This window comes from Mobula birostris, chromosome 2 (assembly GCF_030028105.1).
Source record: "Mobula birostris isolate sMobBir1 chromosome 2, sMobBir1.hap1, whole genome shotgun sequence".
Taxonomy (NCBI): Eukaryota; Metazoa; Chordata; class Chondrichthyes; order Myliobatiformes; family Myliobatidae; genus Mobula; species Mobula birostris.
Genome location: NC_092371.1, coordinates 41,787,862 through 41,812,839, shown reverse-complemented (window position 1 = coordinate 41,812,839; position 24,978 = coordinate 41,787,862). Strand labels below are relative to the sequence as shown.

Below are 24,978 nucleotides of genomic sequence, written 5' to 3'. Positions count from 1 at the left end.
GATTGTAGTAAAAATACACCTGTATCTGGAAGGTCCAACTGCTGGTGAGTCAGTATCCTACCAGAAACTACACCATTAAGACAAAAAAGCACTCCAGGCAACTCTGCGAGAAGGTTATTGAAAAGCATAAGTCAGGAGATGGATGCAAGGAAATTTCCAAGTCACTGAATATCCCTTGGGGTACAGTTAAGACAATCAACAAGAAATGGAAAGAAACAGGTTGCATTTGAATCCCAGGGCGACCAATATCCTAGCGGGGAGGTTTGCTAAGGCTATTGGGGTGAGTTTAAACTAGGATTGCTGGGGGGGTGGGAACCAAACTGAAGACATGGAGGAAGGAGCGGTTGGCTCACAAGTAGAGAAAACTTGGAAACGGTGTTGAGAGGGAAGACAGGCAGGTCATAGAGAAGGGACACACTCAGACCAATGGTTTGAGATGTGTCTATTTTAATGCAAAGAGTATTATGAACAAAGCGGATGAGCTTAGTGTGTGGATCAGTACTTGCAGCTATGACATTGTGGCCATTACAGAGATTTGGATGGCTCAGGGCAGGAATGGTTACTTCAAGTGCCAGACTTTAGATGTTTCAGAAAGGACAGGGAGGGAGGCAAAAGAGGTGGGGGGCATGGCACTACTGATCAGAGATAGTGTCACGGCTGCAGAAAAGGAGGGATTATCTACGGAGTCTCTATGGGTGGAAGTTAGGAATAGGAAGGGGTCATTAACTCTACTGGGTGTTTTTTATAGACCATCCAATAGTAACAGGGACATCGAGGAGCAGTTAGTGAGACAGATTCTGGAAAGGTGTAACAACAACAGGGTTCTCGTGGTTGGAGATTTTAATTTCCCAAGTATCGATTGGCATGTCCCTAAAGCAAAGGGTTTAGATGGGGTGGAGTTTGTTAGGTGTGTTCAAAGGTTTCTTGACACAATATGTAGATAAGCCTACAAGAGGAGAGGCTGTAATTGATTTGGTATTGGGAAATGAACCTGGTCAGATGTCAAATCTCTCAGTGAGAGAGAATTTTGGAGATAGTGATCACAATTCTGTCTCCTTTATCATAGCATCATAGCATTGGAGAGGGATAGGAACAAACAAGTTAGGAAAGCATTTAATTAGAGTAAGGGAAAATATGAGGCTATCAGGCAGGAACTTAGAAGCATAAATTGGGAATAGATGTTCTCAGGGAAATGTACGGAAGAAATGTGGCAAATGTTCAGGGGATATTTGCATGGAGTTCTGCACAGGTACGTTCCAATGAGACAGGGAAAGGATGATAGGGTACAGAAACCGTGGTGTACAAAGGCTGTTGTAAATCTAGTCAAGAAGAAAAGAAAAGCTTATGAAAGGTTCAAAAAACTAAGTAAGGATAGAGATCTAGAAGAATATAAGGCAAGCAGGAAAGAGAAGAATGAAATTAGGAGAGCCGGAAGGAGCCATTAGAAGGCCTTGGCGGACAGGATTCAGGAAAACCCCAAGGCATTCTACAAGTATGTGAAGAGCAAGAGGATAAGATGTGAGAGAATAGGACCAATCAAGTGTGACAGTGGAAAAGTGTGTATGGAACCGGAGGAGATAGCAGAGGTACTTAATGAATACTTTGGTTTAGTATTCACTATAGAAAAGGATCTTGGCGATTGTGGGGATGACTTACAGCAGACTGAAAAGCTTGAGCATGTAGATATTAAGAAAGAGGATGTGCTGGGGCTTTTGGAAAGCATCAAGTTGGATAAGTCACTGGGACCAGATGAGACGTACCCCAGGCTACTGTGGGAGGCGAGGGAGGAAATTACTGAGCCTCTGGCGATGATCTTTGCATCATCAATGGGGACGGGAGAGATTCCAGAGGATTGGAGGGTGGCAGATGTTATTCCCTTATTCAAGAAAGGGAGTAGAGATAGCCCAGGAAATTATAGACCAGTGAGTCTTACTTCAGTGGTTGGTAAGTTGATGGAGAAGATCCTGAGAGGCAGGATTTATTTATGAACATTTGGAGAAACATAATATGATTAGGAATAGTCAGCATGGCTTTGTGAAAGGCAGGTTGTGCCTTACGAGCCTGACTGAATTTTTTGAGGATGTGACTAAACACATTGATGAAGGTAGAGCAGTAGATGTAGTCTATATGGATTTCAGCAAGGCATTTGATAAGGTACGTCATGCAAGGTTTATTGAGAAAGTAAAGAGGCATGGAATCCAAGGGGAAATTGCTTTGAACTGGCAAAGAGTGATTGTAGATAGGTCATATTCTGCGTGGAGGTCAGTGACCAGTGGTGTGCCTCAGGGATCTGTTCTGCAACCTCTACTCTTTGTGATTTTTATAAATGACCTGGATGAAGAAGTGGAGAGATGGGTTAGTAAATTTGCTGATGACATGAAGGTTGGGGGTGTCGTGGAGTTCAACCCAGATAAGTGTGAAGAGGTTCATTTTGGTAGGTCAAATATGATGGCACAATGTAGTATTAATGGCAAGACTCTTGGCAGTGTGGAGGATCAGAGGGATCTTGGGGTCCTAGGTCCACGGGACATTCAAAGCTGGTGTGCAGGTTCAGGATCAGAATCAGGTTTATTATCACCGGCATGTGATCTGAAATTTGTTGACTCTGTAGTTAAGAAGGCATTCGGTGCATTGGCCTTTATGAATCATGGGATTGAGTTCAAGAGCCGAGAGGTAATGTTACAGCTATATAGGACCCTGGTCAGACCCCACTTGGAGTACTGTGCTCAGTTCTGGTTGCCTCACCACAGGAAGGATGTGGAAGCCATAGAAAGGGTGCAGAGAAGATTTACAAGGATGTTGCCTGGTTTGGGGAGCATGCCTTATGAGAATAGGTTGAGTGAACTCGGCCTTTCCTCCTTGGAGTGATGGAGGATGAGAGGTGACCTGATAGAGATGTATAAGATGATGAGAGGCATTGATCGTGTGGCTAGTCAGAGGCTTTTTCCCAGGGCTGAAATGGCTAGCACAAGAGGGCACAGTTTTAAGGTGCTTGGAAGTAGGTACAGAGGAGATATCAAGGGTAAGTTTTTTACGTAGAGAGTGGTGAGTGCATGGAATGGGCTGCCAGCAATGGTGGTGGAGGCGGATACAATAGGGTCTTTTAAGAGACTCCTGGATAGGTATGTGGAGCTTAGAAAAATAGAGGGCTATGGTTAACCCTAGGTAATTTCTGAGATAAGGAGGTGTTTGGCACAGTTTTGTGGGCTGAAGGACCTGTATTGTGCTGTAGGTTATCTAACATGGCATCTTAAAAACTGAGTGATCATGCAAGAAGGGGACTAGTGAGGGAGGCCACCAAGAGACCCATGACAACTCTGAAGGAGTTACAAGCTTCAGAGGCTGAGATGAGAGAGACTATGAATACAATAACTGTTGTCCAGGTGCTTTAGCAGTTGCAACTTTATGGCAAAAAGAAAGCCACTATTAAAAAAAACCTCAGCTGAAATCTTGGCTAGAGTTTGCCAGAAGGCATGTGGGAGACTGATGTCAGCTGGAAAAAGGTTCTATGCTCTGATGAAACCAAAATTGAGCTTTTTGGCCATCAGGCATAATCAAAAACACACCATCCCAACCATGAAGCATGGTGGCAGCTACATCATGCTGTGGGAATGCTTCACTACTGCAAGCCCTGGAAGGCTTGTGAAGGTCAAGGGTAAAATGAATGCAGCAAAATTCAGGGAAATCCTGGAGGAAAACCTGATGCAGTCTGCAAGAGAACTGACTTGGGAGAAGACTTGTTTTCTAGCAAGACAATGACATTAAGCATAAAACCAAAGCTATACAGGAATGGCTTAAAAACAGTAAAGTTAATGTCCTGGACTGGCCAAGTCAGAGTCTAGACCTCAGCCCAATTGAGTATTTGTGGCTGGACTTGAAAAAGTCTGTTCACTCATGATCCCTGTGCAATCTAATAGAGCCTGAGCAGTTTTATAAAGAAGAATGGGGAAAATTGCAGTGTCCAGATGTGCAAAGCTGATAGAGACTTATCCACACAGACTCAAGGCTGTAAATGCTACCAAAGGTATATCTACTAAATACTGACTTGAAGGTGGTGAGTAATTATGCAATCAATTATTTTGTGTTTTATATTTGTAATTAATTTAGATCACTTTAGAAACATAGAAAACCTACAGCACAAAACAGGCCCTTCGACCCACAAAGCTGTGCCAACCATGTCCTTACCTTATAACTAACTAGGCTTACCCATAGCCCTCTATTTTTCTAAGCTCCATGTATCCATCCAGGAGTCTCTTAAAAGACCGTATCGTATCCACCTCCACCACTGTCGCCGGCAGCCCATTCCACACACTCACCACTCTCTACGTAAAAAACTTACCCCTGACATCTCCTCTGCACCTGCTTCCAAGCACCTTAAAACTATGCCCTCTCGTGCTAGACATTTCAGCCCTGAGAAAAAGCCTCTGACTATCCACATGATCAATGCCTCTCATTGTAGAAAATTGTTTTCATTTTGACACAGAAAGAGTCTTTTTGTGTCAAAAAGGCCAAAATAAATCCACTGTGATTCAATGTTGTAAAACAATAAAACATGAAAACTTCCGGGGGGCAGGGGTGAATACTTTCTATAGGCACTGTACATTTTTCCTGCAAGAAGGTGACCAAAACTGCACACAGTACTCTAAAGCAGACCTCACCAACATCTTATACAATTTCAATGTACATTCCAACTCCTGTACTCAATACATCGATCTTTGAAGGCCAATGTGCCAAATCTTTCTTTACAATCCTATCTACTGACGCCACTTTCAAGGAATTATGGATCTGTTTCCCCGATCCCTCTGTTCTGGCACACTTTTTAGAGCCCTACTATGCACCGTGTAAGACCCACCCTGGTTGGTCCTCACAAAATGCAACATCTTACACTTGCCTGCGTTAAATTCCATCTGCCAGTTTTCCACTTGGTCAAGATCCCGCTGCAAGCCTTGACAGTTTTCCTCACTGTCCACTACACCCACAATCTTGGTGACATTGCAAATTTGCTAATCTAGTTTACCACATTATCGTCCACATTTCCGAGAATCTCAACTGGTCCCTGAACTCCTCCATCCTGATCAAAAAGGTACAACAGCGCCTTTATTTCCTGTGGAGCATCAAGAAAGCTCACCTCTGTCCCAGAATACTGACGAACTTTTACTGCTGTACCATTGAGAGCATACTCACCAACTGCACCTTGGTGTGGTATGGCAATTGTACCATATCGGACCGCAAAGCACTCCAGCGTGTGGCAAAAACTGCCCAGTGGATTATCGGCACCCAATTACCCACCATTGAGAACATCTACCATAAACGCTACCTGGGCAGGGTGAAAAGCATTATCAAGGATGCATCTCACCCTAACCATGGACTGTTTACTCTCCTCCCATCTGGTAGGCACTACAGGAGCCTCTGCTCCCGCACCGGCAGGCACAGAAGGAGCTTCTTCCCTGAGGCTGTGACCCTGCTGAACCTCACATCACAGCGCTAAGCAGTATTGCATCCGTATTGTACTGTCTCAGTACTTTTATATTTGTGTGTTGTAGGACTTACACTTTATTCACAGTTATTTTGTAAATAACACTATTCTTTGCATTTCCGGTCAGATGCTAACTGCATTTCATTGGCTTTGTATCTGTACTCGGCACAATGACAATAAAGTTAAATCTAATCTAATATAGATGGCAAACAACAAAGGATCCAGCATCGATCCTTGTAGCCCACCACTAGTCACAGGCCTCCAGTGAGAGAAGCAACCATCTACTACCACTCTGGCCTCTCCTGCAAAGCCGATATCTAATTCCATTTACTACCTCATCTTGGAATGCTAAGTGACTGAACCTTCTTGACCAACCTCCCACGTAGGACCTTGACAAAGGCCTTGTAGACAACATCCACTGCCTTGCCTTCATCAAATGTCCTAGTAAATTCCTTGAAAAACTAAGATATATGTTATTTAAATATACATACGTACAGTATATACACAGATATAACTTGTTACATATTATAACTCATAAAAACTCTAAAATTAAATCACCTGTGACACTCCTTCCTCAGTGAATAGAATAGCACCCTTCTTGTTTCTGATATTCCACCTACACTGACTCAGTAGATGTTCCCTCCACGATATCCTACCTTTCTGCAACTCTGATACTATACCTGATTAGTAATGCCAATCCTCACCTCATTTACTTCCCTTCCTGCCCCTTTTAAATATCTAATTCTCAGAGCTCTCCGTCTTAAATAAGTATTTACCCCAAGCATTTTTGATGAAAGGCCTCAGACCCGAGGTGTTGGTGCAGTTTTCCTGAGACTGTCTCATGGCCTTGTGAATGTTAAGTTTGTTCTTTTTCTTTGTATTTTTTATTCCCATTTACCTTAATGCTTTGGTTAGTTCTAAGTGTTCTTCTTTGGCAAGTGGTGACGACTTAAACTTCCTTCTATTTATATCGATAGAAGTTCAAGGTTGTTGCAATTTATAAATATACGTATTTATTTTCCTGTGGAACTTAGTGACTTAACCAGGCTATTAATTATGGCCGCAATTTTGGGGTTGGATTGTCTTACTCTAACCAGAGAAGCTGTGTACTGCTGACTGAAAATCTGCTGCATCGTTGTTGAACTTGAATCAATGGCTGCTGGTGTCCCCTTCCCCCGCCCCCATACGGCCGGTGTTAGCGCCGCCTGCAGCCTGGGAGGTAGATACCAGACATTTGCAGGGTTGCGCATCGGGTACTAGCGCCAAGTTGAGGTGATCGTGCCGTCGCCGAGGTAACCGGCAGAAAAGCGGGGAGTTTGCGCAGGATGGAGGTGAGAGTGGCCGGAGAGAACATGAGCTCGGAGTCGGAGCCAGCCGGGTCGGAGCCGCCTGCCGAGGGCAGCGGGAACCCCGGTTCGGAGCCGCCTGCCGAGGGCAGCGGGAACCCCGGTTCGGAGCCGCCTGCCGAGGGCAGCGGGAACCCCGGTTCGGAGCCGCCTGCCGAGGGCAGCGGGAACCCCGGTTCGGAGCCGCCTGTCGAGGGCAGTGAGAGCCTGAGGTCGGATCCATCGACCGATAGGAGCAGGAGCCTGGGGCTGGAATCGTTGGCCCTTAGGAGCCCGCAGTCCGACCTGCCGGTGGGGAGCAACGACAGCCTGGGGTCGGATTCAGTGGCCGGGGGGAGCGGGAGCTCGGAGTTGAATCCGTCGGCCGGGCGGAGGGGGATCATAGGGTCACACCCGCCGGCCGGGAAGATGCAGAGCTGGGTGGTGCAACAGGACGCGCAGATGCTGTCGGCGAGTCTGAAAGTTGATCCTTGTCGAGAGGTACGTTGGTCGGACTGGACCCGCTCAGTTTGGCCTGATGCAGATAACGCCATATTTTAACCATTGTTTTAATCGCTATTTTAACAAAGTTGTCAGTCTAGCAAGCCCCTTGTATAAATTGCAGGGTTTTAAAGTAATCATCATCTCGAATTTGCTTGCTTTATGTTTAACATCAGGCAAAACAGTGGGGAAGCTGGGTATCTTAAAAACAAGATTTTGGCAATATACAAATCGGAGCATCTGTGGAGAGAGAGGTGAATTGATGTTTGAAATCATTTTCATTGAAACTTCATGCTGCCCAATTTAATTGAATATTTGAGGTGTTATCATTGCAAATAAATAAAACGGTGGAGAGCTCATCTTGGACAGTGAGGCACTCACTACCACTGGAAGAAGCTTTCAAGATTTCCTCAACCAGGACGATTGACGTTGATACACGTATCCTTGAGTATACCAACAAGCACAATCCCAGCACTAGGTTTACCAAGATGAATGTCAAGTACTGCTGGATGATCAATTTGGTCTGCCTGAAACGTGTTGGTGTTGCAGTGCGACAATAGGTTTGTAAAGAAACACTACCAACTGTCATTTTTCAGGCAGCAGGGATACTTTCTAAGAAATACATTGAAGGTTGCTGAAGCCAACACAAAAGCTTTGTAAGTAAGAGCAGCAGTCTAAGACCTGCTCCCTCTAGAGATATGGAGGGAATAAGTCTGTCTCACACTTGAAATTTATTGTAATTAATTCTTCAAACACAGAATCTAGCTCCAATAGAGTGAAAAGCAAGGAGATTTTCTGAAAAGAAGATATTTATTGATTGAAAATAACTTTTAATTAATAAAGCATTTTTTATTTTAAAAAGATCACCTATTGAGCATTGGCCTGAGCTGTTATATTTTTCCATTATTATAACAAGGAGAGAAATGGTACAGCCGCGAGGTAATGTTGCAGCTATATAGGACCCTGGTCAGACCCCACTTGGAGTACTGTGCTCAGTTCTGTCACCTCACTGCAGGAAGGATGTGGAAACTATAGAAAGGGTGCAGAGGAGATTTACCAAGGATGTTGCCTGGATTGGGGAGCATGCCTTATGAGAATAGGTTGAGTGAACTTGGCCTTTTCTCCTTGGAGCGACGGAGGATGAGAGGTGACCTGATAGAGGTGTATAAGATGATGAGAGGCATTGATTATGTGGCTAGTCAGAGGCTTTTTCCCAGGACTGAAATGGCTAACACAAGAGGGCACAGTTTTAAGGTGCTTGGAAGTAGGTACAGAAGAGATGTCAGGGGTAAGTTTTTTTACGCAGAATGGTGAGTGCGTGGAATGGGCTGCTGGCAACGGTGGTGGGGGTGGATACAATAGGGTCTTTTAAGAGACTCTTGGATAGGTGCATGGCGCTTAGAAAAATAGAGGGCTATGGGTATCCCTAGGTAAATTCTAAAGTAAGTACATGTTCGGCCCAGTATTGTGGGCGAAAGGCCTGTATTGTGTTGTAGGTTTTCTATGTTTCTGTGTTTCATGTTGAAAGCACATCCTGTGCCCGGTGGAAAATATAGAATGCTCTTCTGTGGGCAGAAAGTGGTGCCAAGTATAGATTTCAGACCTTGAGCATTATCTGATATGTTTCAGGAGATAGTCAACCTGAAGTCTAAACATTTGCAAGCAGCCAAAGAAGACCGACAGGTACAGTCTAAGTATATCACACCCTCCAGTGGGTGTTTGCCTCTATAGTGGAGAAGGCAACAGCTCCTTAGATGACTGCTGGATGTGGTATGTGGGAGTTGAAGTATCAAGTTGGGGCATTCAGTACTGGAAGGGCAGAATGGTATTTGAATGACCTCAGATATGACTCTAAGATGGAATGTTGCCTCCCAGCTACTAAGGTTAAGGATATCACTGAGAAGCTGTCGATCATTCTGAGTTAGAAGGATGGACAGCCAGAGATGTGGTCCTTATGGGTACAGTTAGATAGTATGACAATGTTAAGTACAGAGTGTTATGGATGAGATTTAAAAATAGGATCTCAAAGTTGTTAATCTTCCAATTACAGGTACGACTGGTGTCACATCCTGGTGAGTGCAGAAGTAGGGGGATGGTGAGAGAATTTTGACCAGTTCTAAAGGTGGTGGGGCAAAACACCATTTTCTTGAAGGGATGTTTACTAGTGGGAACTTGTTTGCTGGAGGTATGGAACCCTGACAGCAATTTCAGAGGGAGAAGGGCAAAATTAGATGTTTAAAGTGGTGGTTTAGTAAATGAGTCTGGAAGAGTCATTGTAAGGATTTGGAAATCAGAAGAAACAAGCGGCTGATTTAAAAAATAGTAAAAAGAAAACCATGTTCTAGTTATATCTGTAGAGCTGCTTTCTTAGATTTGGTTGAGAGCAGAAATTCGTCTCTGTCTTGCTCCATGATGGCATACAAGCCACAATCTGAACCAGTGGCTCCACAACACGCATTTTCACTTTAATTTGTATCATAATTGGTGGACTGGAGCTTCTTTATAGAAGTAGGAAAGTCTGCAATCTTTGGTCTCCATTGTGGAACCAAGATATACAGTTCTTTCAACACAATCATGCCTTCAGTTCTTCTTAAAAAGCTCAAAAGCCTGGACCTCTATTCCTCCCTCTTGGATCCTTGACTTTCTCACCAAAAAACCACACTCTGTGCAGATTGGAAATAACATCTCCTCATTGACAGTCAACACTGGTGCGATGCGTGCTTAGCCCACTGCTCTACTCTCTCCACACCCGTGACTGTATGGCTAGGCACAGCTCAAATGGCAGCTATAAATTTGCTAACAAAATAACTATTGCTGGCAGAATTTCATATGCTGATGTGGAGGCACAGGAGTGAGATAGATCAGTTGGTTGAGTGGTATCACAGCAACAACCTTGCACTCAATGTCGTTAAGACCAAGGAATTGATTGTGGATTTCAGGAAGTGTAAGTTGAGGGAACACACACTAGTCCTCATCGGGGGATTAGATGTGTAAAGGGTGAGTAGTTTCAAGTTCCTGGGTGTCAACACTCTGAGGATCTATCCTGGGCCCAACATGTTGATGCAATTACAAAGAAGGCACTATAGTGGCTATATTTCATTAAGAATTTGAGGGGAGTTGATATGTCACCAAAGATGATCACAAATTTCTACAGATGTACTTTGGAGATCATTCTAACTGGTTGCATCACTGTCCGATATGGAGTGGCCACTGCACAAGATTGGAAAAAGCTGCAGAAAAGTTGTAAACTCAGCCTGCTTCATCATGGGCTAACCTCCCCATCATCCAGGCACCTTCAAAAGGCAATGCCTCAATAAGGTGACATCAATGATTCAGAACCCCCATCACCTAGGACTTGCCCTCTTCTCATTACCACCATTAAGGAGGAGGTAAGGAACCTGAAGACATGCACTCAACATTTCAGTCACAGCTTTTTCCCCTGTGTCATCAGATTTCTGGAGACAACTAACCCATGAACACTTCCTCAGTATATTTTTTTCTCTCTTTTTGCACTACTTATTTAATGTACTTTTATTATATATATCTTGTAATGTATAGTTTAATGTATACTATGTATTGCAATGTACTGCTGCCACAAAACAACAAATTTCATGACATACAGAATGCTGGTGATATTAAACCTGATTCTAATTCTGAGGTCCAGCTTACTTTCAGTATGTTTGAGACTGAGTTCTAAATCATTATCATCTCATTCAATGAGCTATAGAAGAGAATGGCCTTGCACTTAACATCTGCAAAGTTCTCTACTAAGTTGTGTCTACTGTACAACATGACTCCTTCCCATAAAAACTTCAGTCTAAGAAATTCTGGAAATCTGGACTTTCAGGGAAGGTGGATGTCAACGAAGCCAACCAAACCTTTAGTTATTTGGGCAATAAAAGAGTGTGAAGATTAAGCCTGCAAACCCAGCAGCAATCTTGTAGGCAACAATAAAGTCTGCCTTCCTATATGCCTGAGCAACTAGTCCGAACACCAAAGTGATGGTGCTAATATTGTGTCCTCCAAGTCCACTAGCAGGATAATTGAGCTAATGTCAACTTTCTCTCTCAAGTTCAGCACCCTCAGCATGGGGTTATAATTATGCTAAGTGTCACATTACTTACAGCCAGCATCAGATGCCAGAACTGGACATTGTGTGTCAAACTTTGTCGTGGCAAGACAAATGAATCAAGAATCATCTCTGAACACATTGACATCCCCACTGATCAGACAAGGAGAATCCTGGCCCAGCGAATCACAGAGTAATACAGTGTGGAAACAGGCCATTCAGACCAACTGGTTCATGCCAACCACAGCATCGCTAGTCCAATATCCCTGCATTGGGCCCATAATCCTCCAAGACCCTCCCCTCCATGTACCTGCACAAATGCCTCTTAAATATTGCATTTGCAACCACTTCCTCTTGCACACATTCCAGGTATTTACTGCCCTATCAAGTTACCTCTCGGGTCTCTTTTAAATCTCTCCCGTCTTATCTTGTATCTGTGCCCTCTAGTTTTGGGCTCCCCCACCTGGGGGAGAAGATGATAACTGTGGACTTTATCCATTCACCTCATAAGTTTATAAAGTTTGATGAGATCATCCGTCATTCTCCGATGCTCCGGGGACTAAATATCCATTGTGGTCAATCTCTCCCCGTAACTCGGGTAGCATCCTCAGATCTATTCTGCACGCTCTCCAGCTTGATAATGTCTTTACTATAGTCGGGTGACCAAAACCGTATATAATATTCCAAGTGCAGCCTCAGCAATGACTGCAACATACTTCTAAGCCGGATACCCTGACTGCTGAAAGCCAGCAAAATGCCTACTTTATCACCCTGTTTACTTGCTCAGTAACTTTCAAGAACTGTGGACTTGTACTCCCAGGTCTCTTGTTTGTAGCGTTTGTCAGTGTCCTGCTGTTCACTGTATAAATCCTACTCTAGTTTGACTGTCCAAAATGCATCAGCTCGCATTTATCTGAGTTGAACTCCATTTGTCATTTCTCAGCTCGTCTCCCTAACTAACCAACACTGTTCTCTGTAAGCTGCGTGGGTGCACGGCTGTACTGTAACTGAAATGCTCCCACGCACATAGCCTTTTTTGACATGCAGTTATAATTTTATTTTATATAATGTTTTTTTTAAAGTGTCATGCACTTTTCAGGCACTTGGAAAAATTATATAATGCAAAAATTTCCTGCTCAGGGCAATGGTTGGTCCGCGCAGCTATAAAAAATTTAGAGGGAACATTGCTGATCAACATCTCTTTGCATTTCATTGTAATCAACTTATTATTATAAGATCCCCTTCCCCCCCAAATTTAGTATCATCAGCAAACTTTCTAATTGTGCCACAGGCATTCATATCCAGGTCATTAGCATAAATAACAAGAGTTCCCAACACTGACTCCTGGGGCACCCACCAGTCACAGGCCTCCAGCTGGAGAATAAACTTTCAACCATCACTTTCTGTTTACTATCATTGAGCCACTTCTGAATCCACTTTGCTAGCTTTCCCTGAATCCCATACAACCTAACCTTCTAGATCAGTCTTCCACATGGGACCTTGTTAATGGCCTTACTAAAATTCATGTAGATGACATCCACAGACCTATCTTCATGTATCCCCTTTCTTTGAGAAACCTAGAAGATTTATCAGACATGTCCTCCTATGAACAAAACCATGCTGACTATTCCTGATTAGGCCTTGACTATCAAACTGATGTTAGATCTTGCACCTCAGAATTCCCTCTAGTAACTGCTTACAACTGAAGTTAAGTTCAATGGCTCATATTCCTTAGCCTATATTTGCTACACTTCTTGAAAAATGGAACAACATTAGCTATTTTCCAGTCTTCTGGAACATCACCAGTGGCTAATGATAAAGCAAGTGTCTCTACAAGGGCCTCTGGGATTGCTTCCCTGGCCTCCCATGAGGTCGGGGTGCACTTGGTCAGACCCTGTGGATTTGGCTTCCTTAATGCACTTCAAAGCTGCAAATAACTCCTTCCTCAAAATTAACATAATTGTAAGATCTCGCTACTATTCTCATTTCTTGAGGTAAACACTGAGGAGATAGAGACGTTAAAAATCTTAGCTATCTCCTGCTCTTGATTAGTCCATGAGTGTTAAAAATGGAGCAGGAGGATTTGATCAGTAAGTAGGTTTTCATACAAGCCCAATATAAAAAGTGGAAGAAGCGCCCTGCCTTCCAATCTACCTATCCACCTAGCTGCTGCTTCAAGCACCATCTGCTCACTTGTAGCAGCATCTCCAGATTTTGCATCGGCCTCAACAACTATAGATCTGAAGTTGGAAGCAAGAGGTACCTCTGTGAGAGATTTTGGAAATGCAGTGATCTTGGAGTACGGATAGATGGGAGTGTGGTATTGTGATAATTATTGAAATATAACTTGAAGGTGGGTAGGACAGACAGCTAAATACTTCCTAGTTACAAGAATTCTCAACAAAATGGTCAAGTTAAGTAATGTAACAATGTTGGATACAGGGGCATGTTAGAATGCTCAAGACTGAAGCTGTATGGGTTGAGTTGAAGAGCAAACATGTTGACAGGTTTTCTGCGAAGTGCAGTATAATAGAGGATTTCAACATTTGTAACCAGGACTGTATAACTGAAAAGTGCAGAATGCACAAAATTCTGGAGAACTTTATATATTGATATGTAGCATGAGTAGTAAAAGATGCAGCTTTCATAGATTTGATTTTAATGAATGAACCTGGACAAGTGGAAGAACATTTTTGGAAGCAATAGTTGTTTTGATCATTGTCCATTTTAGTATAGTTCTGGAAAAAGACAAGCTGAAACCAGCAATAAAGTTCCAAAATTAGGTTAAGGTTATTTCTAACAGGCTGACATGTAATTTGGTAAAAATGTACTGGTAGCAGGTATTTTAGCATGAGTTAGTGATGGGAATGTGGGAGACTTTCAAGAAGATAGTAATATTCTGACCAAATATGTTACTAACAATAGAAAATAGAGTGCTCCCAAATTTAGACTCTTATTCACCAATCATGGATGTTGAGGAATATAGACAGTAGGGTAGAGCAAAATGAGGAAAAATTACTATAAATATCAAGCGCTCAATGCTGCAGAAGAAATAGAGGAATACAGAAGATCCAATGTAAATTAGAATGGTAGAACAGAAGACAAAGTGGGTGCGTGAAAAATATTGGCAGGTAAAAGAGACACTTAGGTATTTTTGTGAGAGGAGGGTGAAAATCCCATTAGAGACCAAAAGGCAGGCCTCTGTGGTGAAGTAAAGTCATATTCATAGTTCTAAATGATTACTTTGTTTGTACCTGCACCAAAAACTGGGAATGATTCAGATTTGGCATTGAGAAAGAATGTGAAGTTTTTGGTAAAATATTTAGAGGGTATTTTAAGAAATCTAGATCTCATGGAATGGTTCAATTGTCGTACCTGAATAAAGTGCATCCCAGATTTTTTAAAAATAAAAATACTTCAGAGGGAATAAAGCAGACTCCCACAGTTATTTCTAATCCACTTTGCTTTCAGGTGGGATGTGAGTGGACTGGAAGTTAGTGAATACGATTTATCAATGAAAGGAGAAGACTGACCACAGCACATAGGCAATGGGTAAATTATTGGAAGAATTCTGATCGTCAGTACAAATCAAATATGGAATGGTATATGTTAATTATAGACTTTCAGGAGCTACACCACCTTCCTAACAATTGAACTTTTTGAGAAAGCATTGATGAGGGTACTGTATTTTAGGTAACCTGTATGGATTTTACATTTTACAATCTGATCACCATTACTGGAGGGATGTGATTGCACTGAGTAGGGTGCAGAGGAGATTTAGGAGAATGTTGCCATGGCTGGAATTATGAGGAGAGACTGGACAGGTTAGTGCAGTTTTCTTTGTAATACCAAACAATGGGAGAGTTGATGGAGTTACACAAAATTAATAGAGGCATAGGTGATGAATTGGAAGCACAAATCAGCAGTGAGATGGTTTGGTGTCACTTGAAGAATTAAGTTAATTGTTGAAAGGATTAAAGATCAGTTGAGGAAATCTTTCTTTAGCCATTGCTTGTTGGTAATCTGGAAATCTATCTGAAAGAGTTGGAGGCCGTAATCTTCCTGCATTTAAAAGGTACCCAATGCGAATCTGAGAGAGGTGATCTAGGATCTGTGGACGGAGAGATGGTAAGTGGGACTAACTTAAATTGCTCTTTTTACACCATAAGACATAGAAGCAGAAGTAAACCATTTGGCCCATTGAGCCTGCTCCACCATTCAATCATAGCTGCTCCCCATTTCCCAGCCTTCTTCCTGTAACCTTTGATGCCATGTTGAATCAAGAATCTATCAATCTCTGCCTTAAGTACACCCAACGACCTGGCCTCCACAGCGGCATGTGGCAACAAATTCACCACCCTTTGGCTAAAGAAATTTCTCCACATTTCTGTTTTGAATGATGCCCCTCTATCTTGAGGCTGTGTCCTCTTGTCCAAGACTCTCCCACCATGTGAAACATCCATTCCACATCTACTCTGCCTAGTCCTTTCAACATTCGAAAGGTTTCAATGAGATCCCCCCCATCCTTCTAAATTCCAGTGAGTACTGACCCAGAGCCATCAAACGTTCCTCGTATGATAACCCTTTCATTCCTGGAATCATCCTTGTGAACCTCCTCTGGACCCTCTCCAGTGCCAGTAATCTCTTCTAAGATGAGGAGCCTAAAGCGGTACACAATACTCAAGGTGAGGCCTCAGCATCACATCCCCGCTCTTGTATTCTAGACCTCTTGAAATGAATGCTAACATTGCATTTGCCTTCCTCACCACCAACTCAACCTGCAAGTTAACGTTAGGGTGCTCTGCACAAGGACTCCCAAGTCCCTTTGCATCTCTGATTTTGGATTTTCTCCCGTTTAGAAAATAGTCCGCACATTTATTCCTACTACCAAAGTGCATGACCATGCTTTTTCCAACATTATATTTCATTTGCCACTTCCTTGCCCATTCTCCTAATCTGTATAAGTCCTTCTGCATCCTACCCGTTTCCACAACACTACTGCCCCTCCACCAATCTTCGTGTCATCTGCAAACTTGGCAACAAAGCCATCTATTTCATCACCTAAATCATTTATATACAGCATAAAAAGAAGTGGTCCCAGCACTGACCACTGTGGAACACCACTAGTCACTGGCAGCCAACCAGGAAAGGATCCTTTTATTCCCACTCACTGCCTTCTTCCAATCAGCCAATGCTCTAACCATCTTAGCAATTTTCCTGTAATACCACAGGCTGTTAACTTGGTTAACAGCCTCATGTGTGGCATCTTATCAAAGGCCTTCTGAAAGTCCCAAGTATACAACATCCACTGCATCCCCTTTATTGATCCTACTTGTAACTTCCTCAAAGAATTCCAACAGGTTCGTCACTCAGGATTTTCCATGCTGACTTTGTCCTATCTTGTCCTGTGTCACCAAGTACTCCATCACCTCGTCCTTGACAATTGACTCTAACATCTTCCCAACCTGAGGTCAGGCTGGCTAGCCTATAATTTCCTTTCTGCTGCTTCCTCCTTTCTTGAAGAATGGAGTGGCATTTGCGGTTTTCCAGTCCTTTGGCACCATACCAGAGTCCAATGATTTTTTTAATACTTTATTTTCAAAATTTAAAAAAAAACAATGAAATCAACAAGAACATACAGCTCAGACATGTGTAAAAATGAAATAAGCAAAAAAAAAAGGGGACATAACATTAGAGGAATGCCTATTGTACAAACTGCTCAAAAATACTAAACATTAAATCTCAAATGAGAGCCATGAGAAATCAGCTGGGGGGAAATTGCTCATCCGCCCCCGGCCTCGTCCATGTAGGCCAGAAATGGATCCCAGATAGCCAAAAATTTTTTAATTGAATTGGTTCTCAAGAACCTGAGTTTCTCCATCTGTATGTCTGAGATCATATCAGCCATCCATCTCCGAAAGGAAAGGGGAGAGGGTGATTTCCATTCCCTCAAGGTAAGTCTTTTGGCAACAATCATCCCCAGCATCAGGGACTGTTGTATGGCTGCAGGGAAACAAATAGTAGGTTGCGAGCAGCCAAATATAGCGAGACCAGCTACCAAGGGGAAGGAACTTTTATAGGACTTTGAGTACCAGTCGAATATTTTGGACCAGAATCCAGTCAGTAATGGACAAAACCAAAAGGTGTGTGACAGTGTGGCCTCTGTCCCTTGGCATCTATCACACATTGGCGAGACAGAAGGGTAAATCCTGTGCAATCTATGTTTAGAGTAATGGAGGCGGTGGGCAACTTTAAACTGGATCAGTTGGTGTCTGCTGTTAACAAAGCAAGCCTGTATCATAGACAAACACTTGTCCCAGGCAGCTTCAGATAATTCAATGCCCAACTCCTCTCTCCAGGTGTCTGTAATCTTCACAGTGGACGTTACAGTGCAATTATCAAACAAATGTACAAACTTAGAAACGAGATGCCTGGAGGGTTCTTTAAAGTATCAAAATATATGTTTCCTTGGAAGGATTTCAAAATTACAAATCTTAGATTGAAAGTAGTGTCTAATTTGTAAATAACGAAAAAAGTGCGAATGAGGCAGCTCAGATTTCTTTTTCAGCAGACCAAATGTTGCAACCCGTCCCTCTATGTACAGGTCTTCAATAGAAACTGGACCCTTCTCCCTCCAAGCATGGTAGGTTTTATCTGACCATGAGAGTAGAAAGAAGTGATTGAAACAGATTGGTGTTTGTGCAGAGGTCTCTGGTAAACCTAGAATGCTCCTAATCTGATTTAGAATTCTGACGGAATTTTTCAAAACAAAACTCAAACTTTTTGAAGTCCCAGGCTTCTCTAACTAGAGAACAGCATGGCTGCCAAGGAGGACTTAACAACAGAGTTAGACTCCATACATAGCCACAAGGGAGTCCCAGGGGCTAGGTTATCCAGAGCCCCCTGTTGCCAAAACATTAAAGCCCTAGCACTGACAGCCCAATAATAGTGTCTAAATACAGGCAGTCCTAGCCCTCCTTCAGACTTGGGCTTTTGTAAATGAATTTTCAAAATCCTATGATTCTTATAATTCCAGTTATAAGACAATATTATGGAGTCCAATTCTTTAAAGAAGGCTGATGTAAGGAAAATGGGGAGATTTTGACAAAGATAGAGAAACCTAGGAAGGGAAGCCATTTTAATTGAATTTATACGACCAATATGGACAGAGGTAGGGTTTTCCAACTTCCTATATTCCGTTTAAGTTTTGAAATAAACTCTGCGAAGTTTAATTTAAATATTAATTTAGGATCTTTGGGGATTACCAAGCCAAGATAAGTAAAGTGATCTTTAACTACTTTGAAAGGGACACTTTCCAGAATACCCCGCGTGTAGTCGTTGGAGAGGGGCACAAAGTCACTTTTTGTCCAATTGATTGAGTATCCCGACAGTCTGCCAAAAGAGGTGATTAAATCTAGAAGAAGAGGGACTGACTTTTCTGAGTTTTGTAAGTAGAGTATCACATCATCAGCATATAAACTAATAAGTGTTTCAATACCTCCCACTTTCAAACCCAGAATATTTGGGTGACTTCTTATTTTTAGGGCAAGGGGTTCTACCCCGACGGCAAAAAGGGCCGACGAGAGAGGGCACCCCTGCTGAACTGAATGGTGTAGGGGAGACAGAGTTGACTTGTCACCATTAGTTATAATAGAACACATTGGGCTGGCGTATATCAGTTTTACGCAAGATACAAATGACTCCCCGAACCCAAACAGGTACAGTGACTCAAACATGTAAGGCCACTCAATCTGGTCAGAAGCCTTCTGTGCATCAAGGACAAAATTGCTGCCCCACTAAGCTTTCCCATGATCAGCATACATAGTATTAAGGAGGCATCAGACATTGGAAAAAGAGAACCTATCCGGGAAAAATCCTGTCTGATCAGGATGAATGATAGCTGACAATGCTTATTTAGTTGGTTAGCCAGCATTTTAGTAATTACCTTTCTATCAAAATTCTGGAGTGCAATGGGCTGGCCGGGTCTGTTTCCTCTTTGCCTTTCTTTAAAATGAGGGAAATGTTAGCCTCATACAATGTTCTAGGCAAGGCTTTATCTCTCTTAGAGCAAGATATTCTGAGGAGAAGTGGGGCAAGGATATCACAGAATTTCTTATAAAATTCATAGCCAAATCCATCTGGCCCAGCAGCCTTGCCAGACGGAAATGACTTAATGGCAGAAGTTATTTCTTCCAATGTGAAGTCAGTAGAGTAGAGCTACTAGGTCTTGATGTTTCAATCCCTATGGTAAGTTGGCACCCTCGATGTTGGCAGTGGGCTTCGAGTAGTGACAAGGAGGGAGGGTAGGTACGTCATCGGGGTCATCAGGTGGGCACCCTCCTTCTTTGATGTTTCGTTGATAAGCCCACGACGTCTCCAGAGGGCTCAACGGTGCTACCTGGCATCCCAGATACACCCCCCTCAGTTCCATACCCTTCTGTCTTCATCTTGCAGCCCAGTTGTTGTCTTTCCTTTTAATCCAAATCCAATTGCTGCTTTCTTCTGCTGCGTTTGACAAGGACGTGATTGCTTGTTGGAGGGAGTGACCCCTCACCCCCATCTTCTTCAGTAGACTAGTCATAGATGTAGCAACGAGTCCCCTGCATCCCACTTCTACAGGGAAAATCTTGGTCTTCCAGCCATTCTGGGCAGCTTCAGTTGCCAGTTCAGAGTACTTGGTCTTTTTCCTCTCATAAGCTTCTTCGACACCATCTTCCCATGGTACTGTCAATTCCACAACATATGCCAGCTTGGCTGTTGTGGACCACAGGACCATGTCTGGCCAGAGTGTTGTAACCGCAATGTCTAGGGAAAACACAAGCTTTTTTTCCAAGTCCACATCCATTTTCCAATCCCGAGCAGCCTGCAGAATGCTTACATCTTTTGATGTTGTATGGTGCTCTGGAGGTTGGCCTGCTGGTACAAATCGTGTGATGTGGACAATCTAAGTCCTCCCTAGCAGCGTCACTAAGTTTCGGCATTACAAAAGAATCAAAGAAGACATTCAAATCAGATTGAGTGGCATTGCATTTAGAAGTGTAGAGTTCACTAAAATTCTTTAAAACAGTCTTTTATCTCCTTGGGGTTAGTTAACAGGGTACCCGCCCTCGATCTAATGCAATGAATTGACCTTAGGGCCTGGGCGCCCCTGAGTTGCCGCACCAGGAGCCCCTCAGGCTTGACCCCCATTTCGAAATGCTTTTGTCTTAATTTTAAGAGAAGGTTATTTATTATAACCTAAGATACAATTGTACTCATATTTAAGCTTCATTATTTTATTATTATCTTCAGAGGATTTCGAAGCCTGGTATGTCGCTTCGAGGGTTGGGAGAGTATTCTCAATAATCGCCCTTCTCTCTCCCTCTTAGCAGCAGATTCATATGAAATTATATACCCACGAATTACAACTTTTAATGTCTCCCAGAGTCTGACACCTCGTGTTTATCGTTAATTTCTATAAAATCTTTTAATCTGGTGGTGATATTTTCTATAAATTTCTTATCGGCGAGTAGGGAGGGGTTAAGACGCCAGGAATAGATTTGTTTGGAAGGGGAGAGATTTAGGGACATTGTCAAGGGGCTATGGTCAGAAATTAATCTATTATGATATTTTGTATTGGTAACACAAAATATTAAATGAGAGTCAACCAAAAAATAGTCTATTCTACTATAAGATTTATGAACGTGAGAATAATAAGAACAGTCCTTGTCGGTGGGATGTTGAACTCACCAAATATCTACTAAATTCCTAGATTTAATCAAATTATTTAGGACCTACACTGACACGATATTTGAGGGCGAGCGGGAGGACAATCTATCTAAATATGGATCTCGGTAGCAATTCAAGTCACCGCCGATTATTATATTTGAATTACTGGCATCCGGAAGTAAATCAGAAACTTTCCTAAAATAATTTGGCTCGTCTGTGTTTGGACAATAAATATTAAGGAAGGTTAGCGGAAACGAATTAATGGTGCCAGAGATCATAATAAACCTGCCAGAAGGATCTGTGGTCATGGAAGTGAGTTGAAATGGAATATTTTTCCTAAAGAGGATAGCCACACCATGGGCATGAGAAGTAAATCACATCTGCAGATAGAGATTTGAGATGTCTAAAAACTTTATCCCTCTTAACAACATGACCAAGGCCCTTAAAATTCCACGAGACTATTGTAATATATTTACCCCCCAGCTGCATTCTAGCGCAAGGCCTCTGCATATGAGAATAAAAAAGAGGTTATTTGAGTTGAACACAAACATAGTAAACAGTGGTCTGCCTCCCAGCCACTGTTGGGAGGCCTGTATATAATTGCCATCCGGGTCCTTTTACTCTTGCAGTTTCTCAACCCACAAGGATTCAACATCTTCTGATCCTATGTCACATCTTTCTGCTGATTTGATGCCATTCTTTACCAGTAAAGCCACACCTTGCCCTCTGCCTACCTTCCTATCCCTCCGATACAATGTGTAATCTTGGACATTCAGCTCCCAAGAGTCACAATGCTTATATATATCACATTAGATTGGAGTCATAGAACATGTCCACCATGTTGCCCAGCCATTTAGTCCTAATATCCTCCTAAACCCTCCTGTCCAAGTGTTTCTTAAATTACAGTTGGCCCACTGTATCCGCGGGGGATTGGTTCCAGGACCACCCCCCCCACCGTGGACACCAAAATTTGTGGATGCTCAAGTCCCTTATATAAAAGTCTAAGAGCTCATAAGGGTGTTACGAAAGGCGAAAATAGCGTTCAGCGTTTGTTTTGCAGCAGGCCGTTATAGGGGCAGCACGCACCCCGAGCAACGAGAGTGCTTTATCTCGATTTATTTTGTGCATCCGTTAGCAAGATTTGTCCTAAGGTATCAGAAAAGCCTAAGAGAGCTCATAAGGGTGTTACGCTTAGCGTAAAACTGGACGTAATTAAGCGTTTTGATCGTGGTGAATGATATAAGGACATTGTGCGTGTGTTGAACTTGCCTGCGACCACCGTTTGTACTATTTACACGCAGGGAGAAGGAATCTTGAAAGCTGCCTATGTTACTATTGGTTCTGCTAGTAGCGTATCATTCCTGCTTTTACTATATGTTAGTGTTATTTTAAGTTTTATGTGTTATTCGGTAGGTTATTTTTTGGGTTCGGCTTACGAAAGGTTTCACAGGAACACTCTACTTTCGGATAGCGGGGGATACTTGTACAGTATTTTCGATCAGCAGTTGGTTGAACCTACGGATGTGGAACCTGCTGATAAGGAGGGGCGACTGTATACTATTTTTTCTGCCTTAAACACTTCGTCTGTCAACTTGTTCCAGATACTCATCACCCACTGCGTGAAAAAGTTGGCCCTTTTAAACCTTTCACCTCTCACCCTAAATCTGTGTCCCCTAGTTTTAGACCCTTTTACCCTGGGGAAAAGCCTGTTACCATCCACCTTATCTGTGTTCTTCATAATAATTCTAAACATTTCTATAAGGTCAGCTGTCATTCGCCTACGTTCCAAGCAATAAAGACCTAGCCCGGCTAACCTTGCCCTACAACTCGGCTCTCTTGTCCTGGCAATATCCTCGTAAATCTTTTCTGCACCCTTTCTAGATTAACCACATCTTTCCTATAACAGGGTGACCAAAACTGTACACTGTTATGATATTATCAGTGGCAAAAGGGAATTTATCAACAGGACTCTGTATGGGTTCTTCACTGGTATAACATGAAATTTTTGCAGCATAAATTTATTGAGATCTAATGAATGTTTGATTTGAGTACAGCTGCTGGTACCTTTGAATCTAGCTTTTGTTTTTCTTAGCATGATCCCTTGAGCATAGATTCCTAAGCAACAGCCACTTATTCAGATGCTTCTAGTATGGTAGCATACCTTATTCATCTGCCTGTCCTTTTGAGTTTACCATGCCTTTGTGACTGTAATGGGCCTGGTCTTAAAAGAACATCTTTTCTGTAGCTTTAAGTAATATTTAAAATTATGACTAGAAATCTCCTCAGGCAGTCTCTCAATACAATCATCCCCTCAGTACTAAATAACAAGCTTCATTATCTGAGCCTCTTTACTTGCCTTTGCAACTGGATCTTCAACTTCCTCACCGGAAGATCAATAGTAACATCTTCTCGTTTGCTTATTCCACTGCTGTACTCTTTCAGCATAGTGTGGCTATGCGCAGCTCAAACAGCATCTATCAGTTTACGGCTGACACCACTGCCATTGGCAGGATCTCAGATGGCAACGACGACGCGTACAGGAGATAGATAGGTTGAGTGGTGTCGCAACAACAACCTTGCACTCAGCATCAGCAAAACCAAAGAATTGATTGTGGAATGGAAAGTTGGAAGAAAACGGGTCAGCTGTAGAAAGGGTGAGCAGCTGGGTGTCATTATCTTAGGGTATCTATCCTGGGTCCAACATATTGATGCAATCGTGAAGAAGGCGTGCCAGCAGCTCTACTTTGTTAGGAGTTTCAAGAGATTTGATATGTCACCAAAGACGAGCAAATTTCAACAAGTGTACGGTGGAGAGCCTTCTGACTGGTCGCATCACTGCCTTATATGGAGTCTCCAATGCACAGGACTTAAAGAGGCTGCAGAGGGTTGTAGATTTTGCCAGCTCCATCAGCCGCCCCACCATCAAGGACCTCTTCAAGAGGCAGTGTCTCAAGAAGGCAGCATCCATTAATAAGGATCCTTCATCATCCAGGATATGACCCTTGTCATTACTACCATCAGAGGAGTCTGAAGATGCACACTCAACATGTTAGAAACAGCTTCTTCCCCTCCAGCATGAGATTTCTGAATGGTCCATGAACACCACTTCCCTACTCCTGTTTTGCACTCTTTATTTGTTATTGTAATTTATAGTAATTTTTTATGTCTTGTCACTGCCACAAACATAACATCAAACAAATGTCAGTGGTAATAACTTTGATTCTTATCAGGAGCAATGCACGCAGTTCTGATGAAGGGTCTCAACCTAAAACAATGACTGTTCATTTTGGTGACCTGACAGAGGTGTTTAAGATGATGAGAGGCATTGATCGTGTGGATAGTCAGAGGCTTTTTCCCAGGGCTGAAACAGTTGCCACAAGAGGACACAGATTTAAGGTGCTGGGAAGTAGGTACAGAGGAGATGTCAGGGGTATGTTTTTTTACGCAGAGAGTGGTGAGTGCATGGAATGGGCTGCCGGCAACGGTGGTGGAGGCGGATACGATAGGGTCTTTAAAGTGACTTTTGGATAGGTACATGGAGCTTAGGAAAATAGAGGGCTATAGGTAAGCCTAGTAATTTCTAAGGTAGGGACATGTTCGGCACAACTTTGTGGGCCGAAGGGCCTGTATTGTGCTGTAGGTTTTCTCAATTTCTTTGTTTCCCTCCATAGATTCTGCCTATCTGCTGAGTTTCTCCAGCATTGTGTGTGTGTTGCTACAGATCTCCAGCATCTGCAATCTCTCCCGTGTCTCTCAGGATCTGGCTAACTTTGCTTCTCCAGTTCTATGGGGTTTAAGATGCTGAAGATTCTGCCTGGGTAGGGCAAGTGGTACTTGGGTTGGTGGGTAATTTGAGATTTATGGTAGGTATTTGCGATCACATCATAGCGCTAAGCAGT

At 42.8% G+C, this 24,978-nt stretch overlaps 1 protein-coding gene across 3 annotated transcripts in view; it reads left to right on the top strand.

Annotated features, from left to right (window-relative positions):
• Positions 1-6,726: 6,726 nt before the first annotated feature.
• LOC140186074 (uncharacterized) overlaps positions 6,727-24,978 on the top strand; it is a 66,267-nt gene continuing 48,015 nt past the window's right edge. For all 3 annotated transcript variants that reach the window (XM_072239933.1, XM_072239950.1, XM_072239943.1), the window contains exon 1: positions 6,727-7,302. In XM_072239933.1, the coding sequence (XP_072096034.1) occupies positions 6,802-7,302 (501 nt within the window). In that variant the 5' untranslated portion in view covers positions 6,727-6,801. The remainder of the gene's footprint in view (positions 7,303-24,978) is intronic.